The sequence below is a fragment of the Pristis pectinata genome, chromosome 4 (genome assembly GCF_009764475.1).
Source record: "Pristis pectinata isolate sPriPec2 chromosome 4, sPriPec2.1.pri, whole genome shotgun sequence".
Lineage (NCBI taxonomy): Eukaryota > Metazoa > Chordata > Chondrichthyes > Rhinopristiformes > Pristidae > Pristis > Pristis pectinata.
The window spans coordinates 30,976,139-30,993,682 of NC_067408.1; the positions used below are offsets into that span (position 1 = coordinate 30,976,139).

Sequence of the window (17,544 nt, forward strand, 5' to 3'; positions counted from 1 at the left end):
TGATACTTGAGTGGTGTGATAGTTTCCTTTGCTTCAAGGAAATTGTTTATATCCTTGACACAGTCAAGGAATCCTCCCTTTAGCACTACATAAATCTTTCTTAATCAGTAGTACCATAATGCCTCCTGTTTTCCCCTTCCTGATCTTTTCTCAACATCTTGTATCTAGGAATTGTGCTAGTTCTTGTACTTTGAGCCACGTTTCAGTTATCACCCCTCAAACCACACCTCCCAGTTGCTATTTGTGACTGCAACACCACCCTCTTCATCACATTGAGTTTACATAAACACATTCCAAACCTGCCTTTTCTTTTTAAATTGTCTCAGTCCACTACAGTGCCAAAAACCATAATACTCAACTACTATCCATATTTTTCTACTGCTATAGGCTAGACCACATACCCCTGCTAATTTAAACATTCTCTAACCAACCCTAATTGTACTCAAGTCACAGTTCTTGAGTACAACCAGTCCATTTTGAATAGATCCCTCATGCCTCAAGAATCTAAAGCAACACATTAATTTGTCTTTTCTTATTTCTACTCTCACTTTAGTATATTATGTTGTAATCCTGAGATTCCTACCTTGACACCTCAAATCTTAACTTCCTCCCTACCTCTTGAAAGTCTGACCATAGGACCTCAATTCCTCATCTTCTTGTAAGAAAGTCAGTCTATACCTTCTGACTTCGCCAACTCAGTTATGGAGTTCCCCATCTTTGCTGTTGAGCTCTTTGTATTCTTTTGTCCCACTGTGCCATATTCTAGGACTGCACACTTTCAAAACATTGAAACCCTACACTTTCTTATGTTGAGTATTAGTTTAGGACAGCCACATACTCTGAAGATTCCCATCCTTCTGGATAGCTGCTCACCATCTTGAATTCATGCCTAGATGAGGGAACTGACCATCTTCTGGAACTTGTGATTCAGCAAATCCACAACCTCCCTTGTTTCACACATACATAACATAATATTGGATTGGTAATTGCAAAATAAAGAATAGTGCTAACACAAAGAAAAGTGTATCAAATGAATCAAGGGTTATAATTTAGATATGGAAATCCACCACTCTCTCGGATTATTAACTGGATCTCTCTCCAATTTTCTCTGTGGTTCCCCACAATATTGAGACATCTTCATATTTTCCTGAGCTACTGTACATGTAGTGGCTAGGCCACCGATTTTGAATCTCTCATTTTTTTGGTATTGATAACTGAATGAAGTCTGACACTCAATTTCAATTCAATAAAAGTGAACAGCTTTTGAAATAGTTTTCCTTTTAAAATTATGGGTTACATCTTGTACAGCTTTTACACCAATATCAACCACATTTAAATCAATCTATTGCATGCAAGTATTTGTACATTTTTACCAGATTTTAAATTTACTGATGTGTTAAGTGTAACTATCTGCATTAGAGCCTGTTCCATGACATACAAAAAATCTTATTAAATATGTTCCACATACTTGTATATGTAATTAGAAGAAACTGAAGAATCTTACTTATCACCCTGGTTATATCTTTGTTCTTCTCAACTATATTCCTATCTGTCTTTTCTGCATCTGTGCCTCTCTGTATCCCACTTTATCTCTTACAGAACCTCCCTCCCTCCCTCGTCATGTCTAATTATTCTCCAATCATGCTTTTCATTATGTATGTTTCATTCGTGTTTGGCATGGACCAATGCCAGCTCTTGTACTCTGCTCTTTCTTTCAGGAGGGATTTGTTCCAGATATCTGTTCACCATTTTTTTTTAAAACATCTAAGTAATTTAACAATGCTTCTCAGAAAGGAACAAGGGAATCAATCATGCTTGCCTGCCTTAGGCACTAAAGTGACCAGTTTAAAAAAAAATCACTGATAACTACCATTGTTAAGTGCCTTCCCCGTCAAAGCTCAGGCATGAAAAAGCTGCTTCAATGACATATTTAAGGATTCCTGCTCACCATGAAATAAAATATATTCTTATAAAAAATGAAAAATACTACTGGTGGAGATGGGGCAAAGAAAACTGGATGAACCACATTCCCAAAGGAGCTTAAAAGTTTGCCAAAGTTTTCATGAGTACATTCACGAGGCTGTACTATCTGCGCAGAAAGCATCATGGAAACCACAACCGGAGCAACAACAAACATACAAGGTGGTTAACTATCAAATCATAAGATCCAGGAAGACTATGGGTTTAAGTCCCATTCCATCAACTTGGTCAAAAATCTAGAAAAAAAAGAATCCCACTTCATTTTAAAGAACATTGGAACTTCCCCTGGTGTTCTGACCAATATTTATTCTTCCTGTCAGCAAAAATATATTATCTGGTTATTTTTATTTGCTGTTGTTTGTGGGAACATGCAGTGAACAAATTGACTGTCAAGTTTCTCACAATACAACAGCTGTTGAAGTATTTTCTCTGCAAAGCACAATGTGTATCCAAAGCTCTGAAATATAAAACACCACATAAAGGCTATATTTATTTCAATACAAAAATGATAAAACCATAATTAGATTACAACTTCAAAAAACTTACTGGTAACAGTACAATACGTTTGCTACATTGGTGCATGAACAGTTAAATATTTCACAATAATTCAACAGCTGATTTCACAATCAAGCTACCTCAAGTTTATCATCACAGCTTTACAGTTCAGAGGTGAATTATCTGCATTAATTATCTTGCCTTTGCAAAAAAAGTGCATTTTAGATCCACACTCTCTTCAAACCCTTTTTTGGCCCCAAAATCACCAAGATCAACACATTCCTCCATTTCAGGTCTTCCTGCCCTCCAAGACAGCCAAGCAAACCACTCAGTTAAAATGGGTAATTACAGATGAAATTAATGCTGGCCTAGACAATAACATTCATAGCCCATGAAGTCAATAAATAAAAAGCTTCTCCCCCACACCCCCAAAAAAAAGCTCCTGTTGTGTCAAGTTTCATCTGACATTACTTTTGAAGTAATTTGGGATGATTTGTTGCATTAATGGAGCTTCATAAAAAATGCAAGTCATCATTGTAATACTTTAATTTGGAGAATCACAGGATAATCTCAATCTTGTGAGAGTGATTAAAGTAAAAAAACAGAACGATGAATATTCCATTGGTCAATGAGAGCCAAAAATCAATACATTAGAACAAAGTCCCCCACTGTCAGAACACTTAATTCGAAGTAAACAAACCAGGTTTCATATACAAGCAAATTAAACTAGCAATTCAAACAAGGCAAAACCAGGAAGCAAAAGTGGCAATGATGCATAATTTCTGGATAATCTTAATACCTTTTAAACACACTTCGAAAGGGAGAATAATGACACTCCTACATGAGCCCCCACAGCTCTGTGACTTCAGTCTGAGGCTGACGGCAGAGCATCCTTCAAGAGGACAAACCCACGAAAGGCATCTGACCTAGATGGCATACCTAGCCAAGTGCAGACCAACTGGCTGGTGTATTCAAGGACACCTTCAGCCTCTCACTTCTGCGGTATGAAGTTCCCACCTGCTTCAAAAGAGCATCAATATTACCAGTGCCCAAGAGGAGCAGAGCAACCTGGCTCAATGACTACCATCCAGTTGCACTTACATCCACTGTAATGAAGGTTGGTTATGCCATGAATCAATTCCTGCCTCAGATGACCTGGATCCCCTTCAATTTGCCTATTGCCACAACAGGTCAACAGCAGATGCTGTTACACTGGCTGTCCACTCTGTTCTAGACCATCCGGACAACAGCAACATAAATATCAAGCTGTTGTTCATTGACTACAGCTTTGTGTTCGACACAATCATCCCCTCCAAACTTAATCACCAAGCTCCAATAGCTGGGCCTCTGTACCTCCCTTTGCTACTGGATCCTTGACTTCCTCATTAGCAGACCACAATCATCGGGAACAACATCTCCTTACTGACTATCAACACAGGTGCAGCACAAGGCTGCATGCTTAGCCCCCTGCTCTACTCTTTACACCTGCAACTGTGTGGCTAAGCACAGCTCCAATACCATCTACAACTTTGCCAACACTACTGTTGTTGGCCAAACCACAGGTGGTAATGAATCAGCATACACCTGGTTGAGTGGTACTGCAATAACAACCTCACGTTCAATGTCAACAAAACCAAGGAACTAATCATTGGCTTCAGAAAGGGGAAGTCGGGGACTACGTGCCAGTTCTCATTGGTGGGTCAGAGGTGGAGAGAGCGGTTTCAAATTCCTGACATTAACTTCTCAGATGAGCTGGGCCCAGCATATAGGTGCAATCATGAGGTGGCACACTAACATCTCTACTTTCTAAGTAAGGAGATTTAGCATGTCACCAAATACACCAAACCTCCACAGATGCACTGTTGAAAGTATCCATCCAGTTGCATTATGGTTTGGTATGGCAATTCCAATGCACAGGAATGCAAGAGGCTGCAGAAAGTAGTGGACACAGCCTGATCCATCACAGGCACAGACCTCCCCACCATTGAAAGCATCTACATGGAGGTGCTGCCTCAAGAAAGTGGCATCTATCATCAAAGATCCCCACCATCCAGGTCATGCCCTCTTCTCGCTACCACCATCATTCAGTAGGTATTGAAGCCTTAAGTTCCACACCATCAGGTTCAGGAACAGCTGCTTTCCTACAACCATCAGGTTCTTGAATTAACTTGCACAACCCTAATCCTACCTCAGCAACAGAACACTATGGACCACCTCTTGCATCATCATGGACTTGTTTCTGACAGTGCAAAAAAAAGTCTTTTTTCTTCACTGTATGGTATAATTTATGTATAAAATATGTATATTTATGTTCTGCATGTTGCCTGAACCTATGTGCCTGTGATGCTGCAAGTTTTTCATTGTACCTGTATCTCACCATACTTGTGCACATGACAATAAACCCAACTAAAATTGTTAAAAGCAATTATTCAGGATGTAAACAAGTATCAGTCTTCTTCCCATTTTTCTTTTTATATCGAAGATACTGCAAAATTACACATTTCTGGGAAGATTCATAATCAAATTTATATTTTCTTAATATAAAAATGAACTTAAACAGTATTATAAATTGTCATCCACAAACTATTTGTATTTTCCCAAATAATAAACCTTTAGCTCAACAGGAGGCATTTGGTTCGACATAGAAATTTAATTTCAAATAATTACTTGATTTATTGATCATACCTGTATTTTTTGGGACATCTGTGTAAACCATCCCTGGTTGAGGTGGTGCATTCTGCCATCCATACTGTGGATACCCTTGATATACAGGCTGCGCTCCTGGAGGAGGTGGATAACTCGGGTATGCAGCATTAGCACCTGGACCATATTGTTGTGGATAAGCTGGATATGGACCTGCTGGGCCTGGCCCAGGATAGGGTGGTGGGTTCTCAGTCATGTAGAATACTAAACTGAAGTACTTCTGTGGGTTAAAACCAAACAAATTATTTAACCAATTTGTATTTGTGAAGCAAGATCAATTTCCACATGTGATTAGCTGGTGGAGGAAGTTCTAGCTTATAGATAAAATACTGAGATTTTAAACTGCTTTTAGAATCCAAATTTCTAAACTCTGATCGGGGGTTGGGGTGATCAGTTCAGCTCTTGTTGCCACAAATTCTGCCTGACCTTCAAAGTAATTACAGAATGAATTCTTAATTCAAGTTTCCAGCACCTCCTCTCAGAAAAGCCATTGACTAATTTCCTTACTGTTTTCTAGTTAGGTCGGGTCTTGTTTGGGGCAACCATCAGGTATCCAAGTTCAGATTACTACACCATCCTAGATGCTCCTTACTCCAGGCCTCCAACATATTGGAGGATCTAATAATAATTTCCACCCAAAAAAACCAAAACTACCGGATCAATTTAATGTAAATATTGAGAATGAAATGCTTTATTATTAATACAGTATGCAATCGATTGATCCATTTTCTTCACTTTCATATTTTAAACAGTTGGAGAGGGGAAGGGTTGCGGAGGAGAGGAATTAGTATGTATGGAGGCACCAAGATACGAAATAAATTTTACGATTATGTGAGATAAAGCAGTTATTTTAAGGAACCGTATAGGTATTTTTAATTTATATAACAATTATACTTCTAATTCAAAATTCTACAAGGGCACAAACGTAAAGGGTAGTGGTGATGATACTGCAGAGAGATTGGTCGGTTGAAAACAGTTGAAATTGTAAACCAATAAAAAAGTTTTTTTTAAATAAATGTTCTTTATCGATTCTAAAGGCTGTAAATTTAGTACGTAAACAGCCCGGTAATGTAATGGATGCAAATATTAAGAATCATATGATGAGAAAGGCTAAAGAGATAAGTAGCTTCAATGGGAGAATAGTCTCTCCTCCTCTCACACCTACTTTCCCCACCCCATTAATAAAACGCGATTACTAAAAACAGTCAAGTTATCTGTGGTGCGTTCTTCGCACGACTTGGGTCAGAAATCAACCCTGCCCTGCTAGCAAATGTATTATTTAAAAACATCCTTCAAGTCGCTGAATCATCATTGCAAATACACATAATTAATAACTGTAGTGTACCTCAGAAAACAAACCAGATTTACGTCATCGTGATTTTTAAACTCAGGAATGAACAAACAAACCGGACGGATAATCAATACGATTAAAATCAATAGGTTGCTCAGTTACAAACAAAACTACGACTTACTAGCCAGCAATTGTGAGAAAAAGTCATAAACAAGAGCCAGAAGGGTAAAAGCCCGCTTTCAGCATCCAAAGCAGCATATATAAAACGAATAAATTATGTTCTCCTACCGAAACAGTTCGCTCTTTCAAAATAGAACTAAAGCAAACTGCTGAAACATCAACCACCAAGTTTTTTTTAGGATTACAGCAGTAATGCCCCCTTCCCCTCCGACAGTGGCAGCTCAGCTCACCTGCTGCCTGCTTTGTCTCCACTCCACCTGTACTCCGCTCCTCACCCAGTCACTCACTCAGTGACTGCTTCCCGCTGACGTAATGCGGCAAGCCTCAGCCACATGACCAACCCCGCGGCCAAGCGGAGCGCGCATGCGGCGGGAGCGGGTGAGGAATTGCCGTTAATTTTCCACTTGGTCTCGCGACTGACGCAGCTGTTATTTAAAAGCAAGGCCGCCGGCGTCCCGGGAACCTCCGCGCGGAGAGGCGGTTGCCACCACTTGAGTGGCTGACGAATAACCGAAGCCCTCGGCGGATGTGACCGCCTTCTGACAAGATTGCACATTGTTTCTACTAGGTCACCTCTAGCGTTAAAAGTGCGGGTAGAAAATGTTGTAAACTCTTTCTGAGCATACAGATAGTCATTTATTTTAAGGGGGTTTTCTTGCTTAATCAACATGCATGCCGAGAGAACAGGAGCGATGTGCTACTGCCTGTGCCGGTTGCACTAGAAGCAGGTGCCTGTTTATTTTTCAATAAAAGCTGCATTGCAGAATAAGTTATTTAAATCTGGGATAGGTGCCATCTTCTTGCTGATGATGACGCAGAAGTGAGGGAGAGCCAGAGGAAACACTATCACAAATCTGATTGTTACCGTGCCTGCAATATTTCCCGGTGGGATTTGCTAATGCAGCACCAGTTTGGTTCTTGGCCGAGCATGCTTCTCAGTATTAGCAAAGGTTGCTGATTAACATTTTAAGAAAATTCTCAAAATGATGAAAATCAAATAAAAAGGGTAATTCATATTCCAGCAAGTTTCCAGTTTGTACTCAAATTATGAAAATTAAGTAATCTGGAAATACGAATTAATAACGTTCCTCTTTGTATTAATACGTGTTCGTAAGCATTGGATTGAAATAATACACAAGGCAGTTGAAATATGTTCATAGCTGTCTTTATTTTGTCAGACAAATGAAACTTTCTATTACAGATGGGTTCTATGTGTCATTTAGATTGATCCAAGGCCCGAGCTTTAAGGGGAATTGACCCAGATTATTGTTTTGTGGCAGCAACCTACAGTACTACTGCTCATATTTCCATCAATTGCGAAACTCCTGGAAATATGCCATGTGCCAAAGTAACTCTGCCCATATCTGTACTCCTGCTGCAGGCTGTCCATGTGAAATGGTCGTTGGCCCAGGATATGAATGTATCAAAAATGGAGGAAATTATAATCAATTGAACCTAATTTTGAATAGCTTCTATCATCAGGAATTATACCTTGAATTGAAGAATTGCAAGTACTATTATTTATGTAGGGAGGTGTTCAAAAATGAACAGCCTATAAACCTGCCAAGTTAACATCAACTATAAGATAGTCAAGGGATTTTGTAAATCAGAAACAAAGTAACTTAATACTTGGATCGTTATCAGTTGATTAAAAAGAGTAAGCATGGATTTCTCAAAGGGTCTTTTAAATAAAATCAAAATTGTCAAAGTCAAAATGAATAAAGTTATAATAAAATACCTAGTTGCCTGTCACATACAAGCACACAATATTATTGATTAATTATTCTTTACATATTTACATTTCCAAACAATTTAAAACATGTGATGTTAGAGTAGACTTTTAGTAGGAAGGCTGTTAATATTGAGTTGCTTATGACCTTAAGCCTGCACATTGATATCTGTAATGCACAGAAAAGCCACAGGCTGTTATTTTGGATCAATTCACATTATTTGAAGATGCTAAGTGAATGTAATGCAGCAAAGATTGATGACGCTTAACAGCCAAATTTCCATTTGATGTGATATATTTCATGACCCAAATTACTGTTAAGCACACCAAGGAATACAAATACAATAATTCAGTTGCTTGCATTGTAATGTGGGGTGTTAGGCTGTAATTCAGGCAAATGGTTCAAGATCTAAGACTGCTACATCCTGTGCAATTCATACCTCTGACACACTCTGCTAATGACCAATTTTGTATTTCTATGAAAACTTGTAAAATGTGCTCCCAAGAATTTTTCACACAGGTTGCACTCTAACATTAAACTCCATTCTTTGTTTCCTCTGAGTATTTATTACTTTTCCACAACCTTTCCCAATAATCTGTACAAAATGTTAACAACGTTCAATTTTTATATAAATAATTAATATAGCTAATTAGTAAGTGGTCAAAATCTGACATAAGCAGCTGGAGGCTAATTAGCTCTTTGAGCTTGCTCCACCATTCAGAAAGATCGTGGCTGATTCAATCATGGCCTCAGCTTTTCTGCTCTTCACCTCTGTTCCCTTCCCCCTCCCCCTCCCCAACCAAAACCCCTTGCAGTTTAAGTATCTGTCAATGTCTGCTTTGAATTTATTCAATGATTCTGTCTCCACAGGTCTCTGGGGTGGAGACTGTCAAATATTCATGTCGTCTGAAAGAAGAAATTCCTCCTTTCCTTCTGAAATGATGGACCTCAAGTTCTACATATCTCCATTAGGGGAAACATCCTCATAGCATCCACCCAGTCAGTGTCCTTCAGAATGTTTCAATAAATTAAATAATTACAGTTCTAATGAGGGCAAATGGTCTTAGAATGATTGGGCAAAAAGTTCAGCATGGACATGGTGGGCTGAATAGCCCGTTTCTATGCTGTACAACTCCAAGACTCTATTGATGATTCTAAGATCACATCTCCGATGAGTATAGGGCCGAACCACTCAAATTTTCTTTGTACATCATTCCCTTCATCTGTGAACCAACCCAGTGTCCCTTCTTGGTACTGTCTCCAACATAAGCACATCCTTCCCAAAATATGAAGACCAAAATGGCACTCAGTACTCCAAATATGAATTTACCCGAACCCTTTATATTTGCATTGAAACTTCTCTACCTTTATACTTCATATCCCTTGCAATAAAGGCAAATATTCTGTTTGTCTTCCTAATTACATGCTGTACCTGCACGCTAACTTCTCAGTTTTCATGAACTAGGAACCCCACATTTATTTGCATTGTGTTACGGACTCAGTGAAAGTCCCTTTAAGATAGAGAGTGTGTGTGTGTGGGGCGTGCTTACATCAATAGAAGATAAAGGACGTAATGACGTTGAAGAAGGAGAGAGAGAGAGAAGGGAGAGAGACACCAGCCTGCTAGTGTTCTCTATCAATGGATGAGAAACAATAACCGTGTCTGCCACTGAAATCCATGTATAGAAGTTGGAAGTAATCCGGTGGAGTTCACTTTGTTGCTGACCTGTAGAAGGAAACAGGTATTTGTGTGTGGACGACCACGATTCGGATGCTTTTCAGGGTGAGGAAGTCACTACCGAGTAAACACTGGAGTGTCGTTTGGGTTCCATCGTGGAACATTTGGATTTTGTATGTACTCTCTCTCTGTTTTTCTACATCTACGTCTTATCTTCTGACAACGGTGGTTGTTGAAGAAGCCCTTGCTCATGTTTCACCTTATGGCTTGCGGAACTGAACTTTAAGAACCATTCCGGAACTGGGAGTTTTGGACTTTGCCACACACACACACGAAGAGTTTAGTTTTGGGGTTAATGTTCGAGGTTTAACATTTTTGAATTCTAACATACTAACATTTTTACTTTTATTTTACGTATTATCATAAGTAGTGATTAATAAAATAGTTTTTAACACTGAATCATGCTCAGTGTGTTTCTTTTGTTGCTGGTTCATGACAATTGAAACACTTTTAATGATAATTTGCTTCTTCATTCTTCCATAGTGGATACCAACACTCTCCCTCATCATGCACCCTCTGGCCACTTCTTGCCCACCCAGTTAATCTATCTCAGTCCCAAAAGTTGAGGCTCCAACACTGATGCTTGTGGCATCCCACTAATTAGTGATTGCTAATTTGAAAATGACCCATTTTTTTCTGACCCTAGTTTTTGTAAGTAAGCCACTCCCCCATCCCTGCCAATATGTTGCCTTTACCCCTGTCTTTGGGATGTAGGAAAACTGGAGTACCCAGAGAAAACCCAAGCAGTCACAGGGAGAACATGCAAACTCCACACAGGCAGCATCTAAGGTCAGGATTGAAGCTGGTCTCTGCCACTGTAAGGCAGTGGCTTTATAAGTTGTGCCAATGTGCGACTCATACAGAAAATGGATATTGCTGGTTGCACATGGGGAAATATGGAAGTGACAGTCAGCACATGGTACCCATATGTTTTTAAAGTAGCAAATGAATTCAATCCATTATATCACTGCATCATGTACCCAATTATAGATACCACGTGATTTCTAAGTCAGTATGTGTCATGCAGTTGTGGAGTCAAAATTGTCCCTCCATTAGGATTTAAGAAATAAGTCATTTGAGGCAATATTAACTGACAAGTACTTGTATCACATTTTTTTAAATAAAGCTTTTACTTATATTCTCCATAAACTTACAGAAAAAAATCACTAAGTATAAGCTTCAGTCTGGGTATTTTACTGCCTGTCTTGGCCCTCTCTCTTTGATTGAAGGTTGCTTTGGTTATCCCGCGAATAATCTGCATTCTTCCCTGTCAGGATATAGCATATGTACTGGTCGTATTAGTTTTCAACTGAACCTTCAACTCCTTACAGTTTTTAATGCAATGAAAGTGCATTGAGAGAAAGACCAAAGATATGGTCAGGCTTTGTACTTTATCTCACTGAAGAGGTGGCAATTAACTATTTAAACAGTTCCATACCTTTTCTTGTGCAATGGTAATCTTGTTTAAAAAAATGCCTTCTGAATTGTATCAAGCTGGGTGACCACAAGAAATGAATTTGAATCCTCCACCTGTGCAATTTTGTTCATTAATTTTACAAGAGGGTTAAAAAGATGGTGTTCAGCTTAATTTTGGTGGCATCTCATGATGTAACATTTCTCACAATTCATCAGAAAAGAAGGCATTTTTTGTACTATTTTCAGTATGCAATATTTTCAAAGCAAACCATCTCCTAGGAATATGGACACTTTTTCAAGTAATTGGACAAAATGGAAACAATTTAAGCAATGCTGCATTGCCCAATTTCCACCAATCATTTTCCAACCAATTATGATGCAGGCCAGGGAACTGTGCAGGCAATGTGCGGAAATTTAAGGGATGACTGGCAATGAACAGGCCCAGCATTGATTGGTTTGTCTTGTAAAATTAGGACTCTGAACTGAAAAGTTTTAGAAAAGAATTCATTGAGTTACAGAAGGAAAATTAACTTTCTTTTTCAAATTGCATTATTAATAAATTGGTAACTAGCAGACATAATAATAGCAGGAAGAACTAATCTGGTGGCTATGTTTAGTACCAAAAATATGTCCACAATGATGTCATAAATAGTGACTAGAGCATTTTTTCTCCTGTAGGCTCTATATCAGCTTCATATTGGTAGTAGTAAAATGCTTGGACATCTTATTGAGAGATAGTGTACACCTAGAAAATATACGCTAATTAAGGACTGCTTTTAAAGATGTACTAAATGGCTTAATTAGATTCTTAGGAATATTACCATGTACATGGACAAAGAAAATGCAATGATATATAATATTCGCACATTTAAAATAATAAAAAAATGTGTAAATATTACCATTACAAGAAATACTTTGTGGAGGTTAAAGCCCAAGAATTTGGAAAAAGTGAAGGATAAGTATTCAACTGAAGAACAGAAACCTGAAGTTTGGAGTAATTAGATATTTCTTGATTGAAAAAATGCACTGAGTGGCTACTGGGTGAGTCTGTACCAGAGTCTGCCTTGTTTTCATATGCATCAATGATTAGATGTGAGTATAGGAAGGATGTCGAGGCTTTAGAGAGGATACAGAGGAGGTTTACTAGGACGCTGCCTGGATTAGAGGGCATGCACTATAAGGAGAGGCTGGACAAACTTGGGCTCTTTTCTCTGGAGCGGTGGAGGCTGAGGGTTGATCTGTTGGCAGTGTATAAAATTGTGAGGGGCATAGATAGGGTGGACAAGCAATATCTTTTCCCCATTATTGAGCAATCGAATACCAAAGGGCATGCATTTAAGGTGAGAGGGAGTAGGATCAGAACAGATGTCAGGGGCACGTTTTTTACTCAGAGGGTGGTGGATGCCTGGAATGTGTTGTCTGATAGGGTGGTGGAAGCAAATTCATTGAGGGCTTTTAAGACTGGCTTGGATGGGCACATGAATGAGAGGAAAACGGAGGGATATAGGATTTCTGCAGGTAGGAGGGATTAGCTATGTCGGCACAACATTGTGGGCCAAAGGGCCTGTGCTGTGCTGTACTGTTGTATGTTCTATGTATATATGGAATACTATTAAACATTGACAATTATATCAGATTAGGCCTACTTAAGGTAGAACCAGAGAGGTATAACTAGTGAAAGATGTGAACAATACAGGAAAAACATGTGTAGTACTTTTATGAAAAAAAGGCGAATGGAAACACAACTTTAAATAGTAAAATTTATAATTAAGTGTAAGATGTATTGATTTGGCATTCATATGAACACATCTTTAGTCACAGGATTATAAGCAGAAACACACAAAACGAAATGGTACTTTGGGTTTAAAGTATTGGTCATTTGATTACAAGAGCAAGGAAATGTTGAAATGTTGACATAACTGGAAATGAGTGGGCCTGCAACTGAAATGTGCAACATATTTTTAAGATGATCCAGAGCCTAAAAGAATATATATATGATGAAAAACAAAGGAAACTGAAACAGTGTTCATTAAAATATTGGGGCTCAAATAAATGCACTTGAAATTACTGGAGGATTTTGGAGATTAAGTAATGAAAGATGATTTCTTAAACCCATGACCTCATGACTTAGCAGTAAGAACTCCACCACACTGAGCAAATGAACATAAATAGTCCCAGTTTTCAAGAGCATTATATGTAAATAGAAATCTCTTCCCCTTTGATAGGAAGAATTTGACTTATTGGTTTTCTAGAGTATATTATCAAGAAGTCCAATAATAAGCACTGTCTGAAATAAAATTTATGGAACCCCTTCTATTATAGGAATTTTTTGGGGGATGTCTCAATCAATTTGTCAAAAGAGAGCTGATGCACATTTTCAGTATTGTTGCAGAAGTTATTTCATCAGTTCTGATACAAGAACATGAGAAAATAGGAACTGGAATATGACACCTCCAACCTGCCTTGCTATTCAATATGATCATGGCTGTGCCGATTCCCCATAGCCCTCAGTTCCTTGATCTTTCAAAAATTTGTCTACCTCCTGAACTGTTAATTCTGCTTATTTCTACCCAGGTGCTGTCTGACTTGCTGAGTATTTCCAGAATTTTTTGTCTTCAGTGAAGAGATAGTGAGTGGAGCAGCAAGGAGATAGTGAGTGGAACAGTGAGAACCATGGTATATGTGTCTTTAAACATGACTAAAAATATCAGTATGTCAGTATGAGTGGCCTTTAGAAGTGGTTTAAATTGTAACCCTGGCTTTCCTTGCAATAACATACTGCACAATTGGGTTATTGCACAATTGACTTATTTTGGTGGCCAAGCTTCATTTTTATCTGGTTGGTATTTAGGGCTGGTAGTGAACTGAGGGCTGCCTTTGGATTATTTGAAATACCTGGATATCTTTGAAAAATGAAGTGACGATGATTTCTATCAGTGGTCTGTAATTTTATTGATGCACATATCATTTGCATAGGGAAACAACAAATTACAGCTTCTTTAGTATTATAGAGCAGAATATTTGTTCTACATTTTGAAATGTGTACAAAACTATAATTTGTTACTTCTAAAAGACATTTTTACACTTAGCTGTTATATCAAGACACATTTGCATTTAAAGTTGTCAAAATAGCACCTCTAAAGCATTTGGAAATTAGCAGGTAGGTCAAAAGTAAGACTAGCCTCAGCACTTGGGCAAGAGAGGAGACAAAAATCAAACAGAAACTGCTGGGAACGTAGAAACAGCCTTTAAAATCTGTTCTCTGGCTATTATATCATGGTAGAAAATAATCAAAAAAGATCTCTGACAAAGCCTCAGCAATCTTCTCTCTTGCCTCTTTCAGTAACCTGGGATAGATCCCATTAGGTCCTGCAGACTCATCTACCTCAACATTCTTCAAGAGCCTTAACAGCACCTCTTTTTTGATATCATAACCCTCCCTGATCTCACAATCCTACATGTCCTTTTCCTTGGTGAATACCAATGTGAAGTACTTGTTTAGTACCTTGTTCACTTCCTCTGACTCCAGGCAAAAATTCCTTCCTTTGTCCTTAAGTGGTCCTACCCTCTCCCTAGTTATCCTCTTGTTTTTAATGACTGTATAAATGCCTTGGGGTTCTCTTTAATCCTACCTGCTAAAAACATTTCATGGCCCCTTTTAGCCCTGTTTAAGTTCTCTCCTGCTTCCTTCATATTCCTCAAAGGCTCCTTTTGATTTCAGCTTCCTAAAGCTTACCTATGCTTCCTTTTTCTTGTTGACTAAATTTGTATCTTCTCGAACCTAGCCATCCTTGCCTTTCTTCCTCACAGGAACATCTTGGTCCTGATTTCTGACCAGCTAGCCTCTGAATGACTCCCACATGTCTGATCTGGACTTACCCAATAACGGTTGTTCTCAATATACTTTCCCCAGCTCCTGCCTAATACAATTTAAAATAGCCTTTTCCCAATTTAGCACTTTTCCCTGACTCCAGTCTTATCTTGGTTTCTGGTTTCTAATTTAGCTTTCCAACACTGGGTGCATTTTGTTTTATCTTTCAATACATATGTTATTAAGAAAGATGTATACTAATCATTTGAGTGAGCTTTACTTTTAAACTTGTTTTCTGCAACTACGTACAGATGAAATCACAATATGAGAGAATAATATTTAATGAAAATATGTCTTTGATATAAATCCTGGATTCTTACATTGAAAATTGAAAGCATAAGACTTCATATTTATTAACTTGGAAGATAAGAATGTAAGTTTGCCTACAATAGGTCAGTGTTTAAATAAAATGCTATTTTGATATGGCTAGAGATAATTACCATAGTGCTATATTGTGTAATACTTTTGATTACACAGTTTCAATTACCATCTCCATAGTAGCAATAAATTCTGTTCATAGTGCAGCCATGCATAGAATTGTGCGTTCCATGTCAATATGTACTATTACAACTTTCATTCCATTTACATTAAATTTTCCTATTTGCTTTTTCACATTTGTTTTTTTGGTATAATGGAGTGAATTAATTAATTGGGGATGCTATATTGAATGATTGTTACTCAGAGAAATGATCAGCCCACAGATTATATTGTTTTTTGTTTCTTCTGATACATCTACTTGCAATATCCATCCTACATTGAAAGATGTCAACAAGAGAAAGGTACCCATACAGAATGATCATTTCTTTCATTGACTTTGCTGACGTTGATTTAATGTAATTTATTTTGAGAAGTAAAAGATGCTGAAACATTTTCACTTACTGTTGTAGAAATTCGTACTCAGACTGCAAAATGTAAACTTCACCAACTGTCATTACTCAGGAATTGTCTTTAGAATTATTTGACATTCTATACACACCATGAGTAAATCAGACAAGCTGAGGGGGCAGGAAAATATTTTTCATAATTATATCTGCCCTCTGAAAAGATTTCAGTTTTGATTTGAAAGAAAAATCTGTTTTATACAACAAGAAAATAAGTTTTACTTGATTCTGTATTAAAATAAAATGCTGAAGATATAGGAAATCTGAATAATTTATATTGGAGGAATTTTATTGACAGCTAAACATACAGAAAATATGAATTGGAAGATTTAACAAGTATTACTATTAGGTAAAGTCAGGTAATAATCATTAATTAACCGCTGTGAACTGTTTCAGCAGGAGTCTATGTAATTTAAATTACTCGACTTTTTTTTATTTTTCTGAATAAGGGGAGATTAGCTTAGACCATTAAACCCCATGCCTGAAGGTAAGAGTCTTTGAAATGTGCATACATTCATCATGCTCATTTATAATCATAAATCCACAATAATTCATGATAGATAATTCATGGTAGGTTTTACTGCAAAATGGGATTGCTTCATCTGAATGAGTTTCCTTCTCAAAATTATACTGCCATCGTTCTTTTGGTTAAATTCTACATTTTATGTAGCAATAATTTGTGTCAGTCATTGTGATTCAGTGGAAAATATTTTTGTTTTGTTGTTTGCACTTTGATAAATTTTAAAGTCATAGAACATAGAACCTGGAACATAGAACAGTATAGCACATGAACAGGCCTTTCGGCCCACAATATCTGTACCAAGCACAATGCCAAATTAAACTAATTTTTTTCTGCCTGTACATGATCCATACCCCTCCATTCCCTGCCTATTCATGTGTCTAACAACCTCTTAAAGACATGTTGGCTTATTGGTGCACATTTGGAGTGATGAATCACATTGGCATTTTTGCATCTAAATTATACTGTTAATTGATTCAGATTTGTTAATATCCAGTTTCCATACCATTGTGGATTGGAATTTTGTGCATACTGATGGTAATGCTCTTTGTTTTTGTGCTGTCCTTTTAAACATGATAATTTTCATGAGCTATAAGAATTTCCACTTATCAATTGGCAGTTGATGTGTGATTACAGGTAGTGCACAAGGCAGATAAATGACCTTTATCTTGGCACCTGTCCTGATTCTACCATGCTGTGCCAGGCTTTTGTTCCACCTGCACTGAAATCAATATGCCAA

General features: G+C 37.7%; 1 protein-coding gene across 4 annotated transcripts in view; it reads right to left on the reverse strand.

Annotated features, from left to right (window-relative positions):
* Positions 1 to 17,544, reverse strand: part of LOC127569551 (cysteine-rich and transmembrane domain-containing protein 1-like) — a 53,130-nt gene that overhangs the window by 13,594 nt on the left and 21,992 nt on the right. Inside the window, exons 1-2 of one of the 4 annotated variants that reach the window (XR_007956213.1) lie at positions 6,880 to 7,046; positions 5,161 to 5,398 (exon numbers count right to left, since the gene is read on the reverse strand). Coding sequence is in view for 1 of the 4 variants with exons in the window: in XM_052014303.1 (XP_051870263.1) it covers positions 5,161 to 5,398; positions 6,651 to 6,677 (265 nt within the window). In the remaining 3 variants the exon portion in view is untranslated. Of the gene's footprint in view, positions 1 to 5,160; positions 5,399 to 6,650; positions 6,693 to 6,757; positions 7,047 to 17,544 lie in introns of those variants that run through there. The other 3 variants (XR_007956214.1, XM_052014303.1, XR_007956215.1) reach the window with 3 other exon arrangements.